The sequence below is a fragment of the Myotis nattereri genome, assembly GCF_964212035.1.
Source record: "Myotis nattereri genome assembly, chromosome: X".
NCBI classification, from domain to species: Eukaryota; Metazoa; Chordata; class Mammalia; order Chiroptera; family Vespertilionidae; genus Myotis; species Myotis nattereri.
In genome coordinates this window covers 7,991,202-8,017,841 of record NC_138078.1, presented here as the reverse complement: position 1 = coordinate 8,017,841, position 26,640 = coordinate 7,991,202, and the positions used below count along the sequence as shown (strand labels likewise).

Sequence of the window (26,640 nt, the reverse complement as noted above, 5' to 3'; positions counted from 1 at the left end):
CAGGGTTCTTTAATAGTGTAAAAGTCAAAATAACTTAAAACCGAACAAGGATATGGTTGAATAAATTAAGAGTTCCACACTATGCAGTGAGTAAAAATAACATTAAGAATTGGCCTTGAGAAAGTATGACAATATTTTGTGTGACAAAAACCATATTCAACTGCAGCCATCTATGTTCTTTGTGTAAAAAATGTGCACACACCCATAAGAAGAGGGAAAAAAAAGACTAAAGTAATGCTCCATTGTTAACTGGTTATCTTTAAGGGTTAGGATTACAAGTAATATTTATGTTATTTATACATTTAAGTTTTCTAAAAGAAGCATATAAGTTATTAGAAAAATTATTTTTTAAAATATATTTTTATTGATTTCAGAAAGGGAGAGGGAGAGATAGAAAGAAACATCAATGATGAGAATCACTGATCCTCTGCCTCCTGCATGTCCCCTACTGGGGATCGAGCCCACAACATGGGCATTTGCCCTGACCAGGAATCGAACAGTGACATCCTGGTTCATAGGTCAACACTCAACCACTGAACCACACCAGCCATGCTAATATTTTTAAATAGAGTTATAGATGATAATAGGGTTCTACCAGACTTGCTAATCCACTTAAACTCAGAGCCCCCCACCCAGGTATGGAGCAGCCATAATAAATAACATATACAATCATTTAAAAACACAATCAGTTTATTTGGATTTGGGACTATGAATAGTTCCGTCTCTACTACCTGACCTTCTCCCACTATAATTTCTGAACTTAGAAGGGCTTGGACTCCGGCTCCGGCTCCGGCTCCGGCTCCTGCTCCTGCTCCTGCTCCGGCTCCGGCTCCTGCTCTTGCTCCTGCTCCTGCTCCTGCTTCGGCTACGGTGGCTCTTGCTCCGGCTGCTCCGGCCCCGACTGCGGTCCCTTTTTCTTTCTCTACTTCGTGAACTGTGTCTTTCTCGACTTTTTGCTGTGTGTCTGTGAGACTTCTTATCCCTGTGGGTACTTCTTTTCCTCTCAGATTCTCCATTTCTTTTATAGAAACGGGCCGGACTGGGGCTTCTTCTCCTCCTGGGCCTGCCATAGTACTCATCATGGTGGCCCATTCTCTCTCTCCTCTCTGAGTTCCTACCAAAGGAAGAGCTAGACCGATCTGGAGACAGGTAGATGTCCCTATTAGCTTCCCAAAATTCATTGTTGGGATTTCTGAACACGTGAAGAAAGTTGCAGTGTTTTCCTCTTGGGCATTGCTGCATTTCATATAAACCTGCAATGGCAAAGTGAGGAAATAGCATTTCTTGCTGGCACTTTATCCTTTTTAGAAAGTACATTTCTTATGTTGGACATGACAGAACTATTTTCTTCTTTATATTATTTAGATAATATAAATTGATGTCACAGTTTTGGTTCTCAGAATTTCAAATATATTCAAGTGCTCTAACAAATGGCACTGTGAAAAGTAACGAATCAGAAATCTTAATTAGCCAGGATATCCCATTTCTCTACTGGATTACTGTGTGGCGTGCAAATGACACAAGTGGTAACTCCAAGTTTTTCTAGGGTTTCACCATCCCACTCACTGACAATGTAGATCCCTAATTAACACTTTAAGAAGAAGATGGTAAACATTGGCCTAATGCTTTTAAATTTACCAAGTATTTTTAATATGAAAGATTCTTGTCAAAGTGAAATCCAGTTGAACAACTCAGAAATCTTTTTGGGGTCTTCAAAGTTTTTTTTTTTAAAAGCAGTAAATTTCCCAAATATGTAAAACAGTTAAAATAGAAATACCTCCATACCACACACTATATACAAAAAGAAAGTTAAAATGGATGAGTCCTAAATGTAAGACACAAAACTATGAAACTTTGAAGCAAACATTCAAGTAAAATCTTTGTGACATGTGGCTAAGCAATGGATTGTTAGATATGACAGCAAAAGCACAAGTGAAAAAAAATTAGATAAATGGGTTATCATCAAAATTAAAAACTTTTGTGCTTCAATGGTCACCGTCAAAGTGAAAAGACAACCCACATAATGGGAGAACATATTTACAAATCATAGATCTAATAAAGGACTTATCTGTAGAATAAATCATGAACTCTTACAACTCAATAGTAAAAAGACATGTAACCTACATAAAAATAGGCAAAGGATCTGAATACACATCTCTCCAAAGAAAACAGACAAATGGCCAATAACAAGGACACGAAAAAATGCTCAACATCACTAGTTAGTGGGAAAAATAACCAAACTGTTATTTTTGAAAAACAAAACACAAGTGAAATAGTCTCCTGCTTTGGGAGAGTCAAAATCATACTCAGAATTACCTCAGTGAAACCATACTAGACTGCCAGAACTAACAAAAATAAACACCTTTATGGAGAAAACGGGTCTACTTCTTTCATCCCCCAAGCCTTTAATCTTAAGGTATAATGGTTCTTCTCGTTTTCCAAAGCAAGGGATTCCAAAACCTTTTCCCCCTCTTCAATAAGTGGTTTTTAAGTGACAGCATCCATTACGACCAGGTTGCCAAAGATTCAGACTTTGTAAATTATGTATTTTTAAATAAGAGGTGTTAAGCAGACACGTGTAAAGCAAAGAACAGTAAAGGATCAGGAATGTGCTCCCTTAAGACACAAATAGCTCCATCTCTTTGCTTCCGGTACCTTAGCAATACAGTTTGGATAAGCCCATGCAAGAGAAATAAAAAAGAAGAAGGCCATCAAAATTGCTGGCTTCTCAAGGGACTGACTCATTTCCTGATTTGGGGCCACTGTCGATGAGTCAGTCTGACTGAATGTGCCCTCACCACATCCCACAGCTAGAATCAATCTACTGCACAAAAGCATGTATTTCAAGTAAGGCAAGGGATGTTATAGGTAACATTTTAGGTGGCAAAGATTCAATAGGGATAAAGATGGGGAAAACAACACAGCTTAAGTGAGGGGAGCCATCAATAGCAAACACCTCTGAAACCGCAATAAGGAAAGGTGGCATCCAGGGCCACAACTTCTCAGGCTTCTTAAAGTATTAGACACAGGGCCCCAGCACTGAGGACGAGAAGACCCAATTCTAGCCCAACTCTGTCACCAATACACTGTGACTTCAATCATATCATGCACAAAGAGACACACAAGGTCTGTTACAGATCTAAAATGTAATGTCTTTTATATAATGATCTCGGCTCATTTACTGTGTGAGGTAAAAGCTATGCTTGACTTCTTTAAAATATTATTTTTTTCACTAAAAATTTCCTTTTATATAACAGTAGAATAACTGGGGGGAAATCATCATGTTATATTTTACCACAAATTGCCATTTTCCACCGGGTCACTGGGCAGAATTCACACTGAAGCTGTCGTCCTGCATACCATCTTCCGTTAAAAAGAGAAAAGGCTGCTTGGCATTCTTCTTCCCTTTTAAACCACAAATTAAAGGACACGCTTTACAGTAATGTTCTAATATGTAGATTAATGCTGTTGTTAACAAACCCTTTTATTCGTTTATTGTAGGACCTCCAAGCTTACTGCTTTTGTACTACTAAGAGAGTACTCATTAGAACATTCCAGCTGCTGAAGCTCACCATTTATTCAGGAACCCTTTTTACCAACTCTCTGAGAGGCTCTGATGCATGGAAACTGGCTTGAGTCAAAGCTTCTTAAACCAAAAGATGGGACCATTAAAAATGCAGAAGTGTTTCCCATTATCAGTGTCAATTATTTCTCAGTTAAGATCACTATTCTTATTACAATGGTTAAATTAACTCATTAGCCATGGTGTGGCCCAGGCAAACAACAAAACAAGCAGAATTGATACACTAACTACACAGAGATTACTTGGGGCTTCAATTCCTGGCTCTTTTGATTTATACTTTCCTCTATTCTACTTATCCCTTTCAGTTTGTATTTTAATTATTAAAATTATATAAGTAAAAAATTACTATATTACAAAAGATTCAAAACTATGTACTTATACAAAGTACATAATCCAAATGTATACAAAGAAAATAATCCAAATGTATTATTTTCAAATCCCCCCTATATTTCTATATCAGCTCTTAATATTTACGTTTTAAAAAAATACCATGCAGCCCTAACCGGTTTGGCTCAGTGGATAGAGCGTCGGCCTGGGGACTGAAGGGTCCCAGGTTCGATTCCGGTCAAGGGCATGTACCTTGGTTGCGGGCACATCCCCAGTGGGGGGTGTGCAGGAGGCAGCTGATCGATGTTTCTCTCTCATTGATGTTTCTAACTCTCTATCCCTCTCCCTTCCTCTCTGTAAAAAATCAATAAAATATATTTTAAAAAATACCATGCATATGAAAGCTGTTTTATTCCGTGGAAACAATCCCAGACGCCAACATAGTCACAACACTATACTGTGACAAACTGTGAAGACATTTTATGTTCAGAATACTTACGATTGGTACTGAACGTACACATTGCCCCTCAGATGAGGTTCTAAGTTGCAGCTGACCTAAGGAGCAATGAAGAATTCTATCATTAAAAAAAAAAAAACTAAGGAAAAGAAGCCCTTCAGCCATTAAATACATTTTGTTCAGGTCAACACTATGAAAACTAGTTATTAATAGAAGATTCCAAAATCGAGGTACTTCCCCACTCTCACGTCTATTTAAGGTATACTTCAGCACAGAGTGGTTTTGCAGGCCCCAATTAGCTGATCCCTGTTCATCCAGATCTTTCCCCCCCATAAATGTGAAATGTTTCACATATGCACAGAAATTGAGAAAAAAAGTCAGCCCATCTACATACCACCCAGATTTAACACTGACATTTTCCTTTTTGACAGAGAATGTTTAAATATGTAAAACATTAAAGACCCAGTTGAATCTCTTCCATCCTTTTCTCCCTCCTCCATCACATACATAGGCGCTATCCTAAGGCTGGGCATATCCTTCACATTCCAAACATAAATACACACTTACACAAATATCCACAGCAACACATACACACACAGAAATGTATGACTACTATGCATATATGGGCATACACATATTTATGTATACATATGCAAAGAAACATATATATATGATGTATAGCATTGCTTTGCACATATTAAACTTTTACATAAATAGTATTTATTCCACATCCTTTTTTCAAGATGTAATCCCATAAACTTAAGGACTCATTTTAACTACTGTATACTGAATATATCAAATTAGCAAATCAATTTGTCCACTCCTCGAATGACAGATATCCAAGGTGCTTCCAGTTTTTCATCAACAAACAGTGCCGCAGCCAGCATTCTGGAACACGTGTCTGTAGGTGATGGATTTCTCCTGTGTGCATGACCACACAAGTAGCGTGCAGATTTGTAAGTTTACAACTTCACTAGGTACTGACAACTACTGCCCTCTGAAGTGGTTTTACTAATTCACACATCCTTGCCCAGTCTTGGTATTAAGAGAATTTATAATATTTTACCTGATAAGGCGAATAATCTGTCATTTTAATATGCACTGTTCCTATTACTAGTTAGGTTGAACATTTGTTCATTTGCCTTAGAAAATGACATCTAATTTGGTTATTTTATTTTAAAAATATTTTTATTGATTTCAAAGAGGAAGGGAGAGGGAGGGAGGAAGGGAGGGAGGGAGGGAAACATCAATGAGAGAGAATCATGGACCGGCTGCCTCCGGAATGCCCTACACTGGGGCTCAATCCGGGCACAATCCGGGCAGGTCGAACCATGACCTCCTGGTTCATAGGTCGATGCTCAACCACTGAGCCACACTGGCTGGGCTGGCCTGAAGTTTGAAAGTGGCTCCACCACTGACTTCATGGAGCAGTGTAATGTAGGGATCCCGAGAGGGAAACCACTAATGTTGTCCAATCCCCTCGCTTTCAGGATGAGGAAAAGGCACGGAGAGGTAAGGTGACATGTTCCAGAATGCAGGTCTAGCCAAACCGCACTAATGTGGCTCCATGCTGTGGGTAGCCAGGCAATTCTACTTGAGTGTTTACTGGTTGTGCTGAGAAGTAGTGCGAAGACAGAAAGGCATGCACAACAGAAATAAAAGGCAAAGGGGGGAAGAATATTTTAAAATCTTAAAATCGGTAGAAATAAGTATAGCTTTGAATTTCACAAGTGCTGCTGGTTAGCAGTTGCTCTATTCTTGGCTATTCCAACTGTTATTTCCAACAATCAGGAAAAAAAACAACTTTATTCCTATCTTTTCCCAAATTATGGGAAAAGATATGACATTTTCCTAGCCTAACATAACAGAATCATTCAGGATTGGATCTGATCATTCACAAAGTAGGACTCTTCACTGTGATAGGATTCCACTACCAGGTCCTGTGAGCAGTGGCTATTACATCTGACTTTCCTGTTGCCTTAATTCTGTGCAATCTGAATGCCTCTTTTTCATCCCATTTGCTGCACCACAAACCATGACTTTGGGAATGCTATGTTCAGTACTGAAATTATCCAATGAATAAAAATAATGTAAAGAAAAGGAATCAAGATCTATGTTTCAGTGTACTTCCAAAAAAAAAAGAACATGTACCTGGGTTGGCACCATCAATACAATGCAACAATATAACAACAAACTCAGTAAGTGGAGTGGTATTACACTGTGCACACTGCATCTCTAGGTGAGACCCACTACCCACAGAGGGAGGGAGAAAGGGAGGTACTGCATGTTCTCTATCATAGGCGGCCTTTAACTGAATGCTGGTACTACTGTCTGTAGGGACCTTCTGCAGAGAATTCACCAGCTAGGAGAGTTAGATCATAAAGGTACTGAAGAGATGAAAGCCTTTCCCATCTAGTCCCTGACACCCAGGAACTGTCATGCTAGTACATGAGTTCATGTAGTACCTCTACCAAGAGAGGGGACTAACATTCATTGAGTGCGTGGGTGGCCTACACAGGGCCAGGCATTGTACCATGGCACACACCCCCACCCAGGCAGAAAGCCTGTATCCTAGCTCTGTTGTCCTACTGGGTACTTCAGTGGGAAGTGACCCAATCTCCTCCTTCATGCGCACTGTGCATGCCCACCTTGAACTGGATCACCTTCCCCACGTTCTTGAACTCAGGGAGCACGTCCTCATAGAAGTCCAGGAACTGCTGGTAGGTCTCCTCTTCACTGTACTCCAGGCTGGCGTCAGGGTCATAGTCATCCCTTCGGCACTGCTCCATTCCAAATGTTGTAAACATGCTTCTAATAAGAAGGGTGGGGCTCGATGTTGGGAAATTGTGTTTACGGGAACACCTGCGTATGAAAGGAAAGTTTAAATTCAGTAGTCCAATAGTTAGAAATTACACATAAAGTGCTTGCGTTAAATTTGGAGATCGAGACTCAAGTAACTTGGCTGTTTTGACTTAATTGTGAAATAAATCCATTCAGACATCAACTTTCAATACTTAAGAAAACTGTTTTAAGACTGAGCAATATATTGATTCCCGTTAAAATGCAAAAATTATTTCTAAGTTCATTTGCCATTAGATACCCCTTGTGGGACTTAGGAGGAAGGTGAGAACAATACAATCCTGGTTCTAGACCAGGGGTGGGCAAACTTTTTGACTCGAAGGCCACAATGGGTTCTTAAACTGGACCGGAGGGCCGGAACAAAAGCATGGATGGAGTGTTTGTGTGAACTAATATAAATTCAAAGTAAACATCATTACATAAAAAGGTACGGTCTTTTTTTTCAATAGTTTTATTCATTTCAAACGGGCTGGATCCGGCCCACGGGCCGTAGTTTGCCCACGGCTATTCTAGACAATCTTCAACTAACCTGATGCTTAGAGAATAGGGTAATCTAAGAGTTGCCAACTAATGGAGTACTTCAACCTCATACATGTATAACGTAAGTTTTTGTGGCATTTTTACATTTTTCCCCTCTGATCCTTGCAAACTGTTGGGACAGTTGGGGCTCTGTACTTTGCAAAGAAGCAAGCACTTACCCAAGTCACATGGCTGATAATTAAGAAAGGATCCAAGAGATCTGAGTTAACCTACAGTTCATTAAATGGTATGGCAACTGTAATTAATTTTTATTTAATTGAAGAAGACTAACCATTATGAAGAACAATTTTCTTTTCATTGTGTAAACTGGACCAGTCCATACCTGAATAATTCTTTAAATATCTTTTATTTTTTTATTTACATCCTTCTCCTAAAATAAAATGAGGGGGGAGAAATGTACGTCACAATTCCAAATCATCAAAATTTTCCTGATTAGGTTTCTAGTTATAAAATTGATTAGGGCACAATTTTTAGGGAAAAAAAAAAAACAACCCAGAACTTTTAGAAAGAAAAAAGCTGAAGAACTAGGCATGTGTTGGGAAAAATAATGGCCCTAAAATGACTAAATGTTTAACTCATCCTCACTTTCCATGTGTACAATATGTACCTGTACACCTAGTGAGATACTGCACACAGAATGCCCACACACACCGTGCCTAGCTCAGAAATGTGTAGTCAGTGCTCATTAATATGAATTGTTATTTTTCCAAAGGACCCGCCTAGATTATTCAGTTAGGGACCTTCTGATGAGATCCATCTTCCCAAGTACAGCTACCAACAGAACGAAGAGCAATGATTCAACCTAACTGGCAGTGTTAGCCGTGAATCAGAATTTTACAAGTATGAAGCACATGCAGAATTAAACAAGAAACGAATTTAACAAGGTTAACATCCTGCTCATGGGTTTATTACATCTAAATGAACTTGGTTTTAGTTCCCAAGGTGTCAAATGAGTGTTTGTGAGTTCTGGAACAGAGCCAAAGTTCCCATCTAGGGAAAACGTCCCCTTGGCCTGGAGATAGGCCATATAATCTGAGTATATTCAAGGCCAGCCCTACAGCTCCTACTGAACTCAGCTAAGATAAAAAGAGATTTGGAAAAGCAGTCTAATGCTGTGGTACCAGGCCTGTGTGATTCTTTTGCACACGGATCATCTGTTCGGATTTCAGAGTGGGAGACCCATATTTTCAAAGTAACTCCCCACTTGGTCCTGAAGGTCAGCCATGTTTAAGAACCCCTTGTTTAGAACATGCCACTTACCCATTACTCAGATACTTAAATCAAGTAAGACTGGCACAAAATCACATACCTTAACATTACCTTACCCCAAGGACAGCCAATAAATGGTGTGGGTCTCCAAATGCCCCTCAGGTAAAGCTTACTGATGGCACCTCTTTTTCTATTTTCAAGGGAACACTCCAGGTACCCACCACCACTGTCTCTCTCTCTCTACACACACACACACACACACACACACACACACACACACACACACACACACTAGAAGTCTGGTGCACGATTCGTGCACAGATGGGGGGGTGTCCCTCGGCCTGGCCGGCCAGTGGGGGGAGAGGGGGGGCAGCAGGAGGTTGGCCAGCTGCAGGAGGTTGGCTGTGGGAGCACACTGACCACCAAGGGGCAGCTCCTGCGTTGAGCATCTGCCCCTTGGTGGTCAGTGTGTGTCATAGCTACTGACCAGTCAACCAGTCATAATAGTCATTTAGGCTTTTATATATATACACACATACACACACACATACACACACACACACACACACACACACACACTGCAATTAGGCTGCAATCATTTATTGAAGGTCTCTGTAAGAAACATTCTCATGAAAATTACATATGCAACTGTTAACAAAACATCTATCAAAGTTACTGTTTACCTTCCTATTCAATGTCTTTACATAGTATTTAATGGGAGAAAATTTAGAATCCAATACCAGGAAAATTTCTGCCATTCCAGAGATACTGCTCATTCTTCCTTTTTGGTAGGAACTATATAGCTCATCATCTGCCTGGGATATATTCAAATCCAGTGTCAAATATTCTGCACATTCACAGCCCACTTTCTCCTCCTTTCCTTAATTTTGATTTATTTTATTAAACAGTGCAGGAGACCCTGAGTTTTCTTTATACCTCATGCATTTCCTTAGTGCAGGAAATGCATAAGGTATAAATAACTACTCTGATAAGTTTTACCTTTCATCAGTAATTATGTTCTTTTAGGAAGAAAAAAATAACAACCCCCCTCAAAGCTCTGACTCTAAAACAGCCGTGGGCAAACTACGGCCCGCGGGCCGGATCCGGCCCGTTTGAAATGAATAAAACTATTACACCTTTTATGTAATGATGTTTACTTTGAGTTTATATTAGTTCACACAAATGCTCCATCCATGCTTTTGTTCCGGCCCTCCGGTCCAGTTTAAGAACCCATTGTGGCCCTCGAGTCAAAAAGTTTGCCCACCCCTGCTCTAAAATATACCAACTCCAGAAAGGTTCTAGAATTGAACTGTACTAATTACAGAAACAAAACCAAAGAAATGCTTAGGCTACAGAAGTGTTGACTGATGATGTGACAGATCTCAACAGAAAAGAACAGTTGTGCGATCCAGAGCAAGTCCCTAAGGCTCCCTGTAAAAAGGGCAGTGTTTTTGTTGGAAGGGATGGTGCTGGATTTTGTAAATGCTAATTTCTTAGAATTTGATTTCACAACTCACCACTTGAACAATGAAAATATCCAAATTGCTGTCCTACTTTTTTTAAATAGTTGTGATGGTAAAATGTCATATGCCTATCAAAATATTAAGAAATGTTCCCAAACTAATCAGACCACTGTCAGTATTTCCTTGAAAAGACTCTCAGGGGTGAGTTTTGAGAGCCTGATAGGCCATAACCTTTTATGCAAACAAGCACTGTCAAGTGATTTCCTGAAACTGCTGAGGACATTTTCCCTTCTATCTTATGCCCAACAGAAGGAGAATCCCAGAATCAGATGACCACAGACTTAAAATTCAAGGAAATGTTAGAGATATGTTTCAACAATGAGGAAACCTGCAGCTGGAAGACCTTAAATGCAATCTGGTTCAACTATCTACACAAATAGAAACTCATGCTGAGTCTTAATTGCACACTGGTGTTTTACATTAATCATTATTATTTCTTGATGAAACTGAGCATACATTTGGAAAACACTTGTAAAAGTACAAAGGGAAATAAAGTTTCATTAGTTCCCAGTTCCTCAAGAGGAAACTTTCACTATTGACCAGATCCTGTGAATCCTTTCAAAGATCTTCTGGGCATATATAATCCTATTATAAAATATAAAAGGAGTTAACCACCCTGCATTTGGGACTCTCAATCCTGGGGGACATTAGAAACACTTGAGGACATTTCAAAACTAAGGCTGCCCAAGTCTCAGAGACTCTGATTTATTCAAATTGAATTAGGACATACTTTTTGTTACAGTTTTCTAGGTGATTCTAATGTGCATCTAGGGTTGAGGACCGTTGTTCTTAAAAAAATGTAAAATGGTATTAATGCTTAAATTTAAAAAGAAATAGAAGAGAAAGATAGAGAAGGTTCATATTTTCAAAGAAGGAAATTATCTCATGGCAGGGATAATTTTATGAATAAGATAAACACGAGAGACAACATACAGTTTCTCATCGAATACGTATGAAACTGACTATTCATATCCCTTTTTGGAATTAACAGGACATTAATATACGATTAGAAATTTTCTTCTGCAGAATGCATAGTAATAATTAGATTTTGCCTTGGGTGGATTCATTCATCATTATGAATTATTTACTTAATTTGAGTTACTCATTCATAAACGGGCCAAATTATAAAAATCGCCATTGCCTGGCATACAGTAGGTATGAAGACATCGCTAAATGAAGACATCAACACTTAATTTTCCACATGAATGTCTTTTTTCAAAAACACTGATGCAAAAGAGGCAGGGAATAAGAGTTTCTCAGAGAATAATGGCAACAATAACAAAAAACACTCCAAGAGTGCTCGCCATTTGCCTGACACTATTCTACCTGCTTTCCCTACATTCACTCATTTCAGCCTTAAACCCCTTATTAGAGGATAGGGGTAAGATGTGTGGGGGGAAGCAGAGAACAGACAGTGGGGAACTGGAGAAGCAGTAAGAACATAGCAGATGCCTGACTGTGAACACTTCAAACTCAAGCCCAAGTCACCTCTAAAAACAGAACTCAAAAAGCTCAACATTTTGAGGCACTTCATTCTGACATGATAAAGCAAAATTAGTTACCTATCTCCAAATCTGCAAGCTCCCGTTTTACTGTAGAATGGACAGTTAGCTCGATCTTTCTCCATTATTCTTACATCCGTGGGTGGTTCTGGGTTTTGCCATGTGGCACTATTTTCCAACTGTTGAAAACAACCATGATCCATTAAGAATTAAATGTTTAAAATGTATTCAACTGTTTTGGTCAAAAATAAAGATGGATTATCTTAGTAATATTAACACATTGTTTGCGGGTAGTTTTTATTGCGCGCTAACAGGTGGCGTGGGCCATTTTTGCTAATTTTTTGCGCAAATGGCAACGTTCAGTAAAATTACGATAACTTTAGTTTACGTATTTATACATTACCCGCATTCTACCACTATCTATAAAAAACGTATTAATATGTGTCCCGCGCTCTACTATACTGGTAGAACGTATAAATACGTAAAACGTGTAAACACGTTTCCCGCATACAATGTGTTAAGTTGTACCATGTAACTTAAGTTGTAACATGTAATGGAGACTTGAAAAGCAATTGGGCTGAGACACAAACTGTGTGTCTCTCTTGGTTCCCAGTCACCACCCATTATCGGGCATCACCACAGCGACCAAGAGCAGTCACCAAGGTTTCCCTTTGTCCAGGCATTCTGAAAATGGCCAGGAGTTTTTAGAGCAGCGGTTCTCAACCTGTGGGTCGCGACCCCTATGGGGGTTGAACAACCATTTCACAGGGGTCACCTAAGACCATCAGAAAACACATATACAATTACACATTGTTATTTGTGATTAATCACTATGCTTTAATTATGTTCAATTTGTAACAATGAAATTGGGGGTCACCACAACATGAGGAACTGTATTAAAGGGTCGCGGCATTAGGAAGGTTGAGAACCACTGTTTTAGAAAACCACCACCGAGAGAAATCAAGGTTACTCTGAAGCAGGAAGGTAAAAGGTCCATTGGGGGGAGGGGGTAAGAGTGTATGCTGTTTCTTATTCATACATTAAGGAGTATAAACAAGTACAGCCCACAGGGGTGATTCAATACCATTTGCTTTTATTCATTGATTAACTTCTGCCGTTCTTGTTGTTGCATAAATCAGAGGTGCAAAAGTGACCCCAGATATTTCAGACATGATCTACAGAGCCAACTGCAAAAATAACATTGCTGGAAGTATTGTTTTTAAAGAAATGCTCATCAGTCTCAAATTCTTAACGAAAGGTTTTGAAAATACCTCATTTTCAGCCCGCTCCAGCATCTTCTGCACAGCCTCCTACAAATGGTGCAAACACAGGACTAGTGAAAACCTGGAAGTCAGGTAAGTCACATCTGGTTTCTCTGGTTAAGAATCTCATGTGTAAAAATTTTAACAACCCATTCATACAGAAAGTTTTAGTTTCTGATTTGCTTTCTACAGCACTAATCTTCTGAAAAGATTTCAAAGTTGAGTTTTCATTCAAATAGGACATTTACTGGCTCAGATTGCAAAAATATTGAAAATATCTTAGAACAGTAACAGTCATATTTAGTGTATCTGAGCATATATGTCATGTTCTAGTTTTTAAGATGAGGTGTTATGTTATAAAACACAATGGTAGAAGAAACATCATAAACATTTAATAGATGCTAAAATGTGACATGAACAGTAGTAATTAGGATTGATGAAAAATCTCAAACTTTTCAATAAGGCAAAGAAGTCCTGCAATATGCCAATAGATTTGACTTCATTGGCATTTAAACAAGTTTTTGAAATTATGGTCAACGGACTTTTCTTCCCTAGACCCTTAAAGCGTTACATAAAAGACTCATCTATCTAGCTTCTTTCTTAATAACTCTACCTGGTCATGTAAGAGTCCTTAGTAACTTAAAAGATCAAATGAAAACTACTTTTCCCCTACCTCTCACCCCATTTCAGTTCAAACTAAAAACCTACAAGTGTATGGCTTAAACTCCCCTCCCTTTCTTTTTTTTAATATATTTCTTTATTGATTTCAGAGAGGAAGGGAGAAGGAGAGAAACATCGATGATGAGAGAGAATCATGGATCGGCTGCCTCCTGCACGCCCCACACTGGGGATCAAGCCCACAACCCAGGCATGTGCCCTTGGCCGGAACGGAACCTGGGACCCTTCAATCCGAAGGCTGATGCCCTATCCACTGAGCCACGCCAGCCAGGGCTCCCCTCCCTTTTTCCCCTCCCTGTACAATCAATCTACCAGTTAGAGTCCTATTAATTCTGCCTCAACACACCCCAAATCTGTGTACTTTTCTGTATTAAGCACTACCCTCATCCAAACCAACACCATGTCCTATCTGGAACAGCTGCCTTCTAACTGATCACCTTATTTCCACTTTTGCCTCCTTGCTCACTACCCACTTCTTTATACAAAAGTTAGAATGCTCTGTTAAAGGTAAAGATATAAATTAGATGAAGTCACTCCCTGCTTAAAAAACCTTCAATGGCTTCCCATTACTTTTAATATAAAATCCAAATTCCTCCTTCAAATCCAGGTCTTACATGATCTGACCCTGCCCAACCTCCTGACCTCTCCATCTGCCACTCTCTTCTTTGGCCTCTGGGATTAAGGTACCCTGACCTTCTTTCCACTCCAAGCATAGGCCTCTTCCCTCTGCCTGGACCCCTTTTCTCCCTGAGATCTCTGCACTCAGGTATCAGCTGACAAATCGGCTCCTCATAGAAGTCTTCCTTGACCAGGCAATCTAAAAAAGTACTCCCCTACCCTTGTCACTCTATCACATGACTCTGCTTTATTTCTTTACAGCACCTAACATGATCTTATAGCACTTAAAATAAGCTTTTTTTTGCTTACTTATCATCCAGCTCTCCCCTCTAGAAAACTAATTCAATGAGAGCAGGGACTTTTTTGATACTTTATCTCTATCCACTAGAGAAGTATCTAGCACAAAGCGGAAAGAGGCTGCATATCCCTTTTATAAGCTTAGAATCTACTTCATTTTACCCCTTTCTCCTTAATGTCTCAACAGACTTCCTCTGAAACAAATGCCTTAGTATTTTTTTAAAAAGCCTTAGCTTTTATCTAATGCCAGAAAGACTGAAATTAAAGAACATTCTACTACTAAAATGGGAATTGATTACTCTCTATTAAAAAATGACAAGTTCCAAACAACTGCCCTGCTCCTAGAAAACTACTGTGGTCTTGTCTTAATCTGGAAAGCAGTGCTCAAATAAGGGTGTCTAATAAAACTTGCACTGGAATTAACTGATAGCCTGAGCCTGAGACACAAAAAGCAAAGGTCAAAAAGGCTGCTTCTATCCATCATGACTAGGGTGTAAATAAATGCATTTTCCCCATGATATAGTGATTAATTACCCAATTTTATACTAATCAAACCCAGCACTATTACAGAAAAGATACATCCTGATGAATGACTCAGGAAAGATGAACTGTGGTATCTTTGAAATAAATACACTGTTAAGGAACAGCAACAAAATATACCAGATCTTTAAAAAGAATCCTGAAGATACAGACAGGGAATATGTACACATAACCTTATAAATTGTTTTAAATGAGCAACTATGTATTAGCTACAATTGTATTATAGCCCAAGATAGAAAGGAAGTCAAGATTTAACAACAACAAAAAAACCTTCCTAATTCCTCAAAATTTGAGTTCCTGATTTCTTTCTATCAACTAATTCTTGCCGACATGTCATAAGCAGTTAACTCTTATAAATCATATGTGAAAACCATACAAAATATTATTCTGTAAGTCAACCCATATACAACAGCATTTGCTCTACAGTGGTACATAGTATAAAGCAGGGGCCCACTGCCTGTTTTTGTAAATAAAAATAAAGTTTTATTGGAACATAGCCACAACCATTCATTTACAGAGTATCTATTGGCTGCTTTCACGGCACACTGGCAGGGCTGGGTGTTTGCAACAGACACCGTATGAACCATAAAGCCTAAAATGTTTACACTCTGGCCCTTTACAGAGTTTGCCAATCCCTGGTGAAAAGGGTAAGATGGGTAAAGCTGAAGAAAAACCTTAATTAAAGTATCCGCCAATGCACAGATGAAACTCTAGAGCACCAGAAGCAAACTCTAGTGTATACTTCACTAAAAACATGACTCTTTCTAAGCAAAAAACTGGAGCCCAAGCCCTGCTGTGCCTATACCTTAATCTTCAACCCCATCACTTGCCACATCAGCTCACTAAGAGGATACGCAGTGCGTTTATCCTCCTGTGACAGGAATCACCTCTCTTTCTCTCTTCTCTTGTAGCTTCTGCTCCTCCTCTTCTTTCTCTTTTCTCTGCTGCTCTTCCCATTCTTCCTTTAACTTTCTCTTTACAGGGGGGAAAAAAGGAAAAGTAATATTTTTTTCAGACTTATTTTTTAAAACATTTCACATACAGGGCAAATAAAACAACTTTTTACAACATTGATAAAATGAGTGATATCCATTTTTTTAAGTTCAAGATATATAACTCTTAATGAGTTTTGGGTTAACTAGTCAACTGGTTGTCTGATAATACTGTACCTCCTGTTCTTCCTGCCGTTTTCTAGCTGCCTCTTCCTTTTCCTTCTTTATTCTGAATTCTTCTTGTGCCTTCTGCTCCCGCAGCAACCACTCCTCATGTAATTTTTGCCTATAAATGTGATAATGCAATCAAATAAAAGAAATGGGCAATAATCTACAAATACACACAAACACACATAATAGCAAATAATGGCATGTTTGAAAATGATTAAACTATCACAAAAGACATTTTCTAGAAAGCAGTTAAGTGGGAGTAAGAGGGTCAGAAGACATGAGTAACGATCTTAGAAAAGCACTACACTTACTTCAGCAACTGTCTTCCTAGAAGGCAATAGCTTAAAATCACTACTACATTTTGTATTTGTGACATCTCTCACATAAAACAATGACACTACAACTTTCCCTGTCGGTTGACCATAGTGATGTTTAGATGCCAATAAAGCAAGTAACAAGTTTCAAAGCCACATATAGCTTTTCACATTCAAAATGTATTACCCTTCCTATTCTGCACATTCTAAAAGTGGCAATTGCAGGATTGCAGCAGTAGGGAAAACTGGCATCTTCTGCCATAAGCCTTTGGACTGCTACTATACACAGTTAAGAGACTCCTGTGGTTTGTCCCAAGCACTGAAACAACTGAAACAAGGAAAATAAAACTAAATCATCATGTCTTTAAAATGAAGAAAGTTAGTTTTAAGAAAAGATGACAAGGAGTTATAAAAATAAATTAGCAGGTGTCTAGTTTATTTTAAAAATGACCAATTATAAAGAATGATGCTATCTTAAATTGGTGTCTTGGACATCAAATATCACAAGTTTCTAATTTAAAGATGGGTTATGGCTCAAAAGTTTATTAGCCAATAGGGGGTGTTTAGAACCCAGATTGCATTTCCCCATGGAATCTCGAAATGGGAAATGAAATATGAGAAATTGTTCTACATCTCTTCAGCAACATTAGGAGTTAAATAAGGTTTTATGTCTAGGGACCTAGTCACAATTTCAAATAATCTATGGGGAAAATATATTCCATTTCCAACTGCAGATTCTAGGAACACGTCTTTTAGCCATGATAGGGACTGGCATACTGCAAATGTTCAGAGTTTTACATGGATTTTTGACTGTGCAGGGAGTCGGTGCCCCCAACACTCATGTTGTTCAAGATCAACTGTAATAACAGCACTATAACAGAAATCTATAATAAGAACCAGAGTTATCACAGCACCTCTTATCTGCTAACACTATGTTAAGTATTATGCATGTATCCCAATTTTATGAGGTAGGTACTATGATTGACTTTATCTCTGTATTTAAGGCAAGGAAATTGAAGCTTAGAGATTAAGCAACTTGAATACAACTACTAAGTAGCAGGGCCAGGCCTGAAATGCAGATCTGGCTGAATCTGCTCCATGTTCCCAATCACTATTACATTTTTTTCTGTTTGGCATTTTGATCAATTCATCTAATTATGTGCTTGGGTAGATAACAGGAATTAATTATAAGAAGCAACATTTCTAATGAACATACTAAATAGAGAGTGTCTATAAAGTTTTTTCTCCTTTTAAAACATTTTTATTTTTTTATTGTGGCAAAATATACCATAAAAATTTGCCATTTTAACCATTTTTAAGTGTACAAGTGACTAGCATTAAACATTACTATGTTTAACTTAAACAAAGACAAAGCTACCCCCTGAAAAATACTAGAGAATAAAACACACAATATTTTGGCATCTTGGAATGAGGGAGGCCTTTTTTAAGTCAGACACCAAGGCAAGATAACATGATGACAGTTGACAAAATGAAAATCAAATGATGGTAATTAATGCTGTAAGCCAAGTTAGGATTGATGACAAATGAGAAAAAATATACATCACACATATGACAGATAAAGAATATTCTTAATCAAGTAGTAACATTGCTCACACAACAAACTTAAAAAATATGTAACAAAAGAGAAATATGCAAGACTTAAGCAAGCAATCTATAAATATGTAATAAAATATATAAAAAGATACTCAACCCTACTAATTAAGAAATGTACATTTGAAACAATGAAATACAACTTTTGACTATAGGAGTTTATAAAATTGATAATACCTAGTGCAAGTGAAGGTATGGGGAGATGGGCACCTTGATTCACTGTTGGAGGGGCTGCAGACTGCAAACTGGGAAGCCCTTCCTACCTGCCCATCTACATTGTATGTGTATTTATCCTTTGATCGCAACCATTTCATTTCCAGGCATTTTCCTAAGGAAATAACAGGACAGTTACCAAGGATATATATGGTCACTGCAACTTTTTAAAAAAATCCTCACCAGATGACATGTTTTCCATGGATTTCAGAGAGAGAGGAAGGCGGATGTGAAAGAAAAACATCAATTGCATCCATATGCTGCCCAACCGGGATCAAACCCACAACTGAGGTACATACCCTTGACAGGGAATCCAACCTGTGACCCTTCAGTGCTCTGGCCAATGATCTAACCACTGAACCACCAGCCAGTGCCTTTTTAAATACAACTTTTTATATAATAGTAAAACCCTGAATGTAAATGAATAGTACATAGTAAGCAAATGTTGGTTAATAGTAAATTACCTACATGTCCATTAGTAAATTATAAATTATGAATAAAGAATAAATTATGCTATATCTATACAATGAATACTATGTTGCCATTGAATTGGTTGAATTGGATCTCTGCATCAACACTAAATGACCTATATATTTAGCAAAAAAAGCAATGTACAGAAAAGATATAAATATCATCCTATTATAGAAATACATGTACACTCTCTCTCTTACATTCTTTTTTTTAATACTTACCTGAAGATTTTTTTTACTGAATTTTAGAGAGGAAGGAGGAGGGAGAGTGACAGAAACATGGATTGGGTGCATCATGTAGGCACTCGACCAGGGATTGAACCTGAAACCTGGGTATGTGCCCTGACTGGTAATCAAACCCATGACCTTTTGGTGTACAGGACTATGCTCCAATCAACTCAGCCACACAGGCCAGGGCTCTTTTTTACATTCTTAACAGTGACTATCTTTGGGTGTGGTGAGTTCATTAACGCCCTTTCACTTTTTACACTTCTTGTTTGGATTTTTTTCGAAAACATTTATGAATTAGCAAAAACAGAAAAATACTTCCATTAAAAATATGACAACATCTAGTTATAGCCTGTCAGCTAGAGATTTAATTATCCAAGGTATTTTATAAGACTTATTTTGGACAGGGTGCTAGAAAAAAGACCCATACTCCTTAGTAAAGACATAATATTCAAATGAAATAACTGGCTTCACAAGAAGTGCTCAGTCTATGCTGACCTCTCTATCTCCAACAGCTTCTCTTCTTGTTGTTCAATAAAAGATTCCTCCTCTTCCTCCTGCTTCTTCTGTGAGAGTCCTGGGGGAATTTAAATGTTTTATTAAACTATCTGAGAACAAAACCTTAGTCAATATTACAGGGAAAAAATACAGATACATTCTTTAATTTTTACATTTATGGTATGGTCCTGTTTTCAAAACTTTCCAATAATAAGGCTCTAACTGCCCAACTTTGGTACAATCTGAGCATCAAAATGAAAAGGGGTTGCGACCCACAGGTTGAGAACCGCTGGACTAGACACTGCCTAGACCAGTGGTCCGCAAACTGCGGCCCCTTGAGTGTGGCTCTTCCACAAAATACCACGTGCGGGCGCGCACCATACAGTACGATTGAAACTTCGTGGCCACACTCAAGGGGCCAAAGAGCCGCATGTGGCTTGCAAGTCGCAGTTTGCCAACCACTGGCCTAGACACAGCCAATATGCAAAAGTATCTGTTGCCTGATTTGCTCAACTCCTCATCATGCCTCAAACCAAGCTCACACACTCCAGGTGATCACTAAAAGTTTTGGGTGTAGCCTATTCTCTACATATATGTACCCTTGCATATATTTGATCATACAATATATCTAACTGTATTATACATGCAATTATGTATGGAATCATGCCAGTTTTACAACTTGCTGACAAGGCAGCTCATTCCAGGTTATTTTAAGTAGAAGCTGGTGCAAAAGAGACTACGTGTAATTGAGAGGCCGACATTTCAGAAATTTCTACCAATCATTTGTCAACTCACTCTTATAGCAATTTTTTAGAATACCTCTATAATCTAACCTTCTGGGCACTGTTTACCCATCTAATGTGTGCTATAATGAACCGCCTCTCCACAAAGGCTCACTCCCAACGCACTTTGCAAAGTCAAAGGGGATTAAAAAAAAATCCAATGCAATACAAACAACAGCTATAGGATTTAAAATGGAAAGAAAAAAAGTAAGAGGTTTAAAAAAAAGTGTTAGAAGAAAACAGGTTAATAAAGCTAGCTGAGAACTTTAAGGGGGTGGGGAGATCACTAACAGCATCAATAACTTGAACTCACCCTGTTTTTCCTTTTATCCCTGATACTTTATCCTGCCTCTAGTGGACCAGTTTTAAATGAATAAAAAAGGAGGTGCTAACAAAGGTTGCAGTTAAACACACTTTTTCCATTCTAAATATTCCAAGCATTGCCTCTAAATCAAGCATGTCAAATTTGCAGCCCCTAGGCCACATGCGGCTCACGATGAATATGTCTGTGGCCCAGCCAATATAATGGCATGTAAGAAATCCTATATAATAAAAGGCTAATATGCAAATTGACCAAATGGCGGAATGACCGGTCACTATGATGCGCACTGACCACCAAGGGGCAGACGCTCAACGCAGGAGCTGCCCCCTGGTGGTCAGTGTGCTCCAATAGGGGGAGCACTGCTCAGCCAGAAGCCCTGAGCTGAGCTCATGGCTGGTGAGCGCAGTGGAGGTGGCGGGAGCCTCTCCCACCTCCACGACAGTGCTAAGGGATGTCTGACTGACAGAGACTGACATACATCCCCCAAGGACTCCCAGACTGTGAGAGGGCACAAACTGGGCTGAGGGAACCCCCAAGTGCATGAATTTTGTGCACTGGGCCTCTAGTGTTTTAATAAAAATTCCATAACTTAATTTTTACAATATTCTGTTATACATAATTATTAATAATGAACTACAACATTCGCTAATGACTGATTACTAATCATGTTGCATTCATTCCCCTTACGTGCAGGCATACCATTCTCTCCACTGATACCAGCAGCGAATATTTTAGCAGCCAATGGCCACGTCATTAGTCTTGGACTGACTTTTTTGGTGTGCGCAACAGGAAATACTGCTCTTTCCAAGAACAAGAAAAATAGGTTTATTTGTGTTACGCTTATTAATTTGTGCAGTAATTCAGTGTCTGGTAAAGTAATGTTCAAGAAAAAGATATTTTTATTAAAATGTTCTATTATTTTATGTTAACGATTACACATTTATTGCAACCCTTTGTATTCAGCATGTCTCTATTGAAATAACCTACGTTTCTATGAAAATGGAAGCTTTTGGTTTTTTTGCAGCCCACATAAACTTAAACCTTATTTATTTGGCCTGTGTTAGCCTTTAAGTTTAACATGTTTGCTCTAAAGAATTACTAGGCAACTCCAGTGGTAAATAAAACTTCTATGGCTTTGTTTCTCAAGGCCCAAGAATCCTAGTTACTTAAGGCCAGGGTCTGTAAACTTCAAGAATTGTCAGGATAACTTAATAAGCATATTCTGGATAATCTGTACAGCAACCATTATAACTCAGTAGTCCAATATGATTTCAGTGTTTCCATCTACATTTGTAACTACTATATAATTTTATAACTAAGTTAGTAGTACTAATTTCATTATATTAAACAGACAGGTTTAACATATAAATGTTAGATTCGCCATGTGAAGGACAAATGATACCATGGCCAGTACAGATGAATGTTCCACAGTATTTTAACAGAAAAATAACCACAGGGCAATAGTATTAGTAATAGCATTTCAAATTCCAATCAGTGCCATATTCATGTTGTATCTGTCTCCCATCATCTGTAACATCACATTAATATAGATGTGATTTTTACTGGATGTGTAATTTCACTTTTTTTTTTTTTAAATATATTTTATTGATTTTCCACAGAGAGGAAGGGAGAGAGACAGAGAGTCAGAAACATCGATGAGAGAGAAACATCGATCAGCCGCCTCCTGCACATCCCCCACCGGGGATATGCCCGCAACTCAGGTACATGCCCTTGACCGGAATCGAACCCAGGACCTCTCAGTCCGCAGGCTGACGCTCTATCCACTGAGCCAAACCGGTTTTGGCTTCACTTGGTTTTGTATATATATTACTTATAGTTAAGTAAGAGCTTGGTAACTAGTTTTATGCTTATATATTTCAATAACGTATCAATAACAACTTGAGTCAACAAAGGGTCTCTTATATTACTAAAGTTTGAGAGAAACTAGCAAAATGTCTAAAATCCTCAACTCCTGGTTTTGCAAAGAAAAACATTCACCGAATACTTAATAACGTGCAAGGGCTGTGCTAGCTGCTGTAATTCATGATGTGTGCACCTGTAATATTTGACAGTTCCTAAGTACCTACACACAATCAGTGGGTGATGATTCACCAAGACCTTTTCCTCCTCTGCAGTACGGTAACAAGGTTTCCGACATGGGTCTAACCTAACTTGACTTGGGAAGCAGGAGCCCCAGCAATTCCTACCAGATACAATTCTCAGCATCCTTCTGACAGGGGCAAGTTAAGAGGGCAGTGGGAGAGCAATTTCATTCATACACAGAAAACGGAGTAGAGGCCAGTTACCTGAGTCTCTCAATCGAGCGAGTTCCTGACGGCGTTTCTTCCGTTTCTCCTTCTTCAGGGCGGCCCTGTACTTTTTGTGGCTGCGAAAAGCAGACAAGCACACTCGGCGTCAGTGGCCGCACCTGAGGCGCTGCCTGCCTGGGCTCCGCGCTCCTCGGCGCCCAGTGACAGGAAATCCCTCGGCCGCTCGGGAGTGAAAGCTTGCTTCCCGTGTTTTATTTACAGAACATGCATTTGCCATCCCTCGCCCTTTCCCGCCCAGACGGCAGGTGTTCTCATCCCGCGACCTGCTCTCCTGCTCACCTCCCGGAGCCCACCGAGAGCCCACCGACATCCGGGACAGGAGAGCGCCCCGGGAGGGCTCGAGCCGCCGCGGCCGCCGGCTACCTCCCCTTTCCTTCCTGCTTGCACACCCTCCAAGCCAGGCTCGGCCCGCTCCGTCCCCTCTTCTAACCAGCTCATCTCCCTCAGCACAACTTACCTTAGTTTGTCCGGAAGCATCACCGCCTGGGGCGCCGCCATGTTGCCGGCGCCGCCACGCCCACAAGAGCCTGCCGGGAAAGGCGGGCTCCGGGGGAGCGCGCAGCTGCGCAGCTGCGGACGGAACCACGTGCCCTGCGGTCTCTCCGGAGCGCGGGGCGTGCCTCCGCCCAGACGCACCCAACATAGAAAACGGGAGGTTGCCGTCGCTGGCTCGTCTTCCGAAACCCTGCACAAATAAATGTCTCCTTCTCGAGAATCGCTATGCCGGCCTGCAAGTATCTCTTGCCTCCTACCGCTCTCGACACCATAGTGGAATGGGTTGTGGCCATGAGGTTAAAGTAACACTTCTTCCTCTTTTCTCCTCATCCCCCCCCCCCCCCGCCCCAGCTCGCCTTGCTTCCCAGTCCGACTTCCCAGGCTGCGCCTCCTGCCGCGACTCCACCAATCAGCGCCTCAGACCAAGCTCCAGACTCACCCCTTTCCATTCACACCTGCGGGCTGCAGAGGTGAACTTAACTCCCTGGCCTAGCTTTGTACCTCTCGCCTCCAAATCAAAATTTATGAGCTACCCGATTACTAAACTGTCCCGGCTTCCCCTAGTTCCTCCTTGGAATCATTCAACGAAAGCACAAACTCTACATAAATCCTGTCCTACTCCCTCTTAGACACTTGGAGTAACACACCTCCAAGTTCATCTTGTCCGGTTCAGTGCATCAGTAATTAGAGGCTTTGGAGTTGGATGGACTAGGAAACTCAAGCCTTGGCTCTCTGATCTTGAGTAAATTCCTTAATGTCTAGTCCTCAGTTTATCTGTAAAAATCGAGATAGTAACAATCGTTTTCAAACGTATGCTACGTATTGGCATGGTGCCTGGCAACAGCTGCCATATCATCACCGATGCGAAAACTTCTCCACCCCCTCAAAAGTGGGTTAGGTATTTGCGCTCCAAGCATAGATATTTCTCCTTTCATAACACCTATCACAACATATTGCACTTTGTTGCTTTCACAAGTCTGCTTCTTGCACTGAATCTTTAACTCCTTGAAGGTAGAGACTTGGCAGTTATATTCTGAAACTAGAGACTGCCCTGAGTGATGCAGAATGTACCTATGCAAATCACCATTTTTCTATTTCCTGTGACCAGGACTTACGCTGAGAATTACTGCCATACTGAAAGCATCAGTGTTCGGGTTGCTGTAACATTTCTTATAAATTGCACTAGACTTTCACATAATAACAAGAAAGAATGTCTTCTAGGAAGATACTCCTAATTTTAAAAGTCATTTCCAAATTATAGTTACCATCATTTAAATCAGCGGTTCTCAACCTATGGGTCGCGACCCCTTTGGGGGTCGAACGACCCTTTCACAGGGGTCGCCTAAGACCATCGGAAAACATATATAATTACATATTATTTTTGTGATTAATCACTATGCTTTAATTATGTTCAATTTGTAACAATAAAAACACATCCTGCATATCAGATACTTACATTACAGTTCATAACAGTAGCAAAATTACAGTTATGAAGTAGCAACGAAAATAATTTTATGGTTGGGGGTCACCACAACATGAGGAACTGTATTTAAGGGTCGCGGCATTAGGAAGGTTGAGAACCACTGATTTAAATGGATAAATCATAAGATAAAAATAAGGTATGTAAACATTTAATGCAAAGATACATTCTGCTTTGATATTCCAATAAATAAAACAAGGTTATCTTTACTCTGCAATATAACATACATTTCCTATTTTCCTTGGTGACTAAAATATATCTACTTATTCTCAAGTAAGTATATTTCAGTTTATGCCTCTTCTATGGGAAAATGCCTAAATTTTTATTTTATGTTGTCAGTAGAAAATAGCTGATTATCTAAAAAATATTTTACTTATATAAATCATGTAGTAGATAATGCTATTATTAAATGTCTTAGTTAATATAAAGAGACCAAAGGATAGCCCATAAATATATTTTTTATTTACTGCAAGCATAAAATGATTTTTAAAAATTGTCTACTCTGAATGTCAAGTTTGGACTCTTTCAATTAGTTTTTTTTTTCTTGCTCTAGTAGGACAATGGTATTAGGATTCACTCAATGGTCAATGCAGAAACCCTCAGGAAAGAAAATTTCATTTTTTTATAAAACATGTTTTTATTGATTTTTAAAGACAGAGGGAGAGGGATATAGAGATAGAAACATCAATGAGACTACTGACTCCTGCACACTGCCAACTGGAGATTGAGCCTGAAACTTGGGTATGTTCCCTGACTGACCGGGAATTGAGCTGGGGACTTCTTGGTTCATGGGTTGATGCTCAACCACTGAGCAATACTGGCTGGGCAGAAAATTTCATTCTTTACCTACTATTTCAGTATTAAATTTGTTCAAGGACATGCAACAGGGTCTCAAGTCTCTGCAACCCTCACTGCTATGCTGAGGGATGGATGGATATGGAGATATATATATATATATTCCAGATTACAGTTATAACTTAAAATGGCAAGATAAACTACTAATGAATGCATATTAATATGAAAAATGCTGATTTGTAAAACTGATTAAAAGTTTTCTTTGGAGGAGAGAACTATACAATGATAGTTGTTATTTGAGTCTTGTCTAGTGATAAGGTCAAAGCAACACAACTTCAGGTGGTTTGAGAATGAATGGTGGCAGAATTGATGTCCCCACCTAGAACCCAAACAAAAGTACCATTTCTGAAGACTGGTTGAATTAAAAAAAAAACAGTAATAAAAATGTACATATACTGACAATGTCTTAGTCAGTTCTGGCTGCTGTAACAATATACAGTGGGGCCTTAACTTACGAGTTTAATTTGTTCCGTGACGGAGCTCG

The 26,640-nt window shown here is 39.3% G+C and overlaps 1 protein-coding gene across 3 annotated transcripts; it reads right to left on the bottom strand.

Annotated features, from left to right (window-relative positions):
• On the bottom strand, positions 1–25,644 carry ZRSR2 (zinc finger CCCH-type, RNA binding motif and serine/arginine rich 2). Of its 3 annotated transcripts, XM_081081901.1 has the most exons (12): positions 23,784–24,338; positions 23,303–23,382; positions 19,893–19,971; positions 18,661–18,811; positions 16,565–16,673; positions 16,283–16,369; positions 13,272–13,310; positions 12,061–12,179; positions 7,016–7,229; positions 4,410–4,465; positions 3,296–3,405; positions 1–1,253 (listed from the first exon to the last, which is right to left on the bottom strand). In XM_081081901.1, the coding sequence occupies exons 4-12, from the start codon at positions 18,795–18,797 to the stop codon at positions 691–693; spliced, it is 1,434 nt and encodes a 477-aa protein (XP_080938027.1). In that variant the 5' UTR covers positions 18,798–18,811; positions 19,893–19,971; positions 23,303–23,382; positions 23,784–24,338; the 3' UTR covers positions 1–690. The 3 variants fall into 3 exon arrangements, with proteins under 3 accessions (XP_080938027.1, XP_080938025.1, XP_080938026.1); XM_081081899.1 differs by lacking the exon at positions 18,661–18,811 and having other exon boundaries at positions 23,784–25,644; XM_081081900.1 differs by lacking the exon at positions 23,784–24,338 and having other exon boundaries at positions 23,303–23,604.
• Between the last annotated feature and the right edge of the window lie 996 nt (positions 25,645–26,640).

What these genes read in the sequence shown, in the direction of transcription:
- ZRSR2 (XM_081081899.1), bottom strand. Translation starts at nt 23,824, where the DNA reads ATGGCGGCGCCCCAGGCGGTGATGCTTCCGGACAAACTAAG. An exon ending in GGAAGGTGATCCAGTTCAAG is followed by an intron (nt 4,466 to 7,015) that starts GTGGGCATGCAC and finishes ATTGCTCCTTAG; the next exon opens with GTCAGCTGCAACTTAGAACC. An exon ending in GTGGAAAATGGCAATTTGTG is followed by an intron (nt 1,254 to 3,295) that starts GTAAAATATAAC and finishes TTGCCATTGCAG; the next exon opens with GTTTATATGAAATGCAGCAA.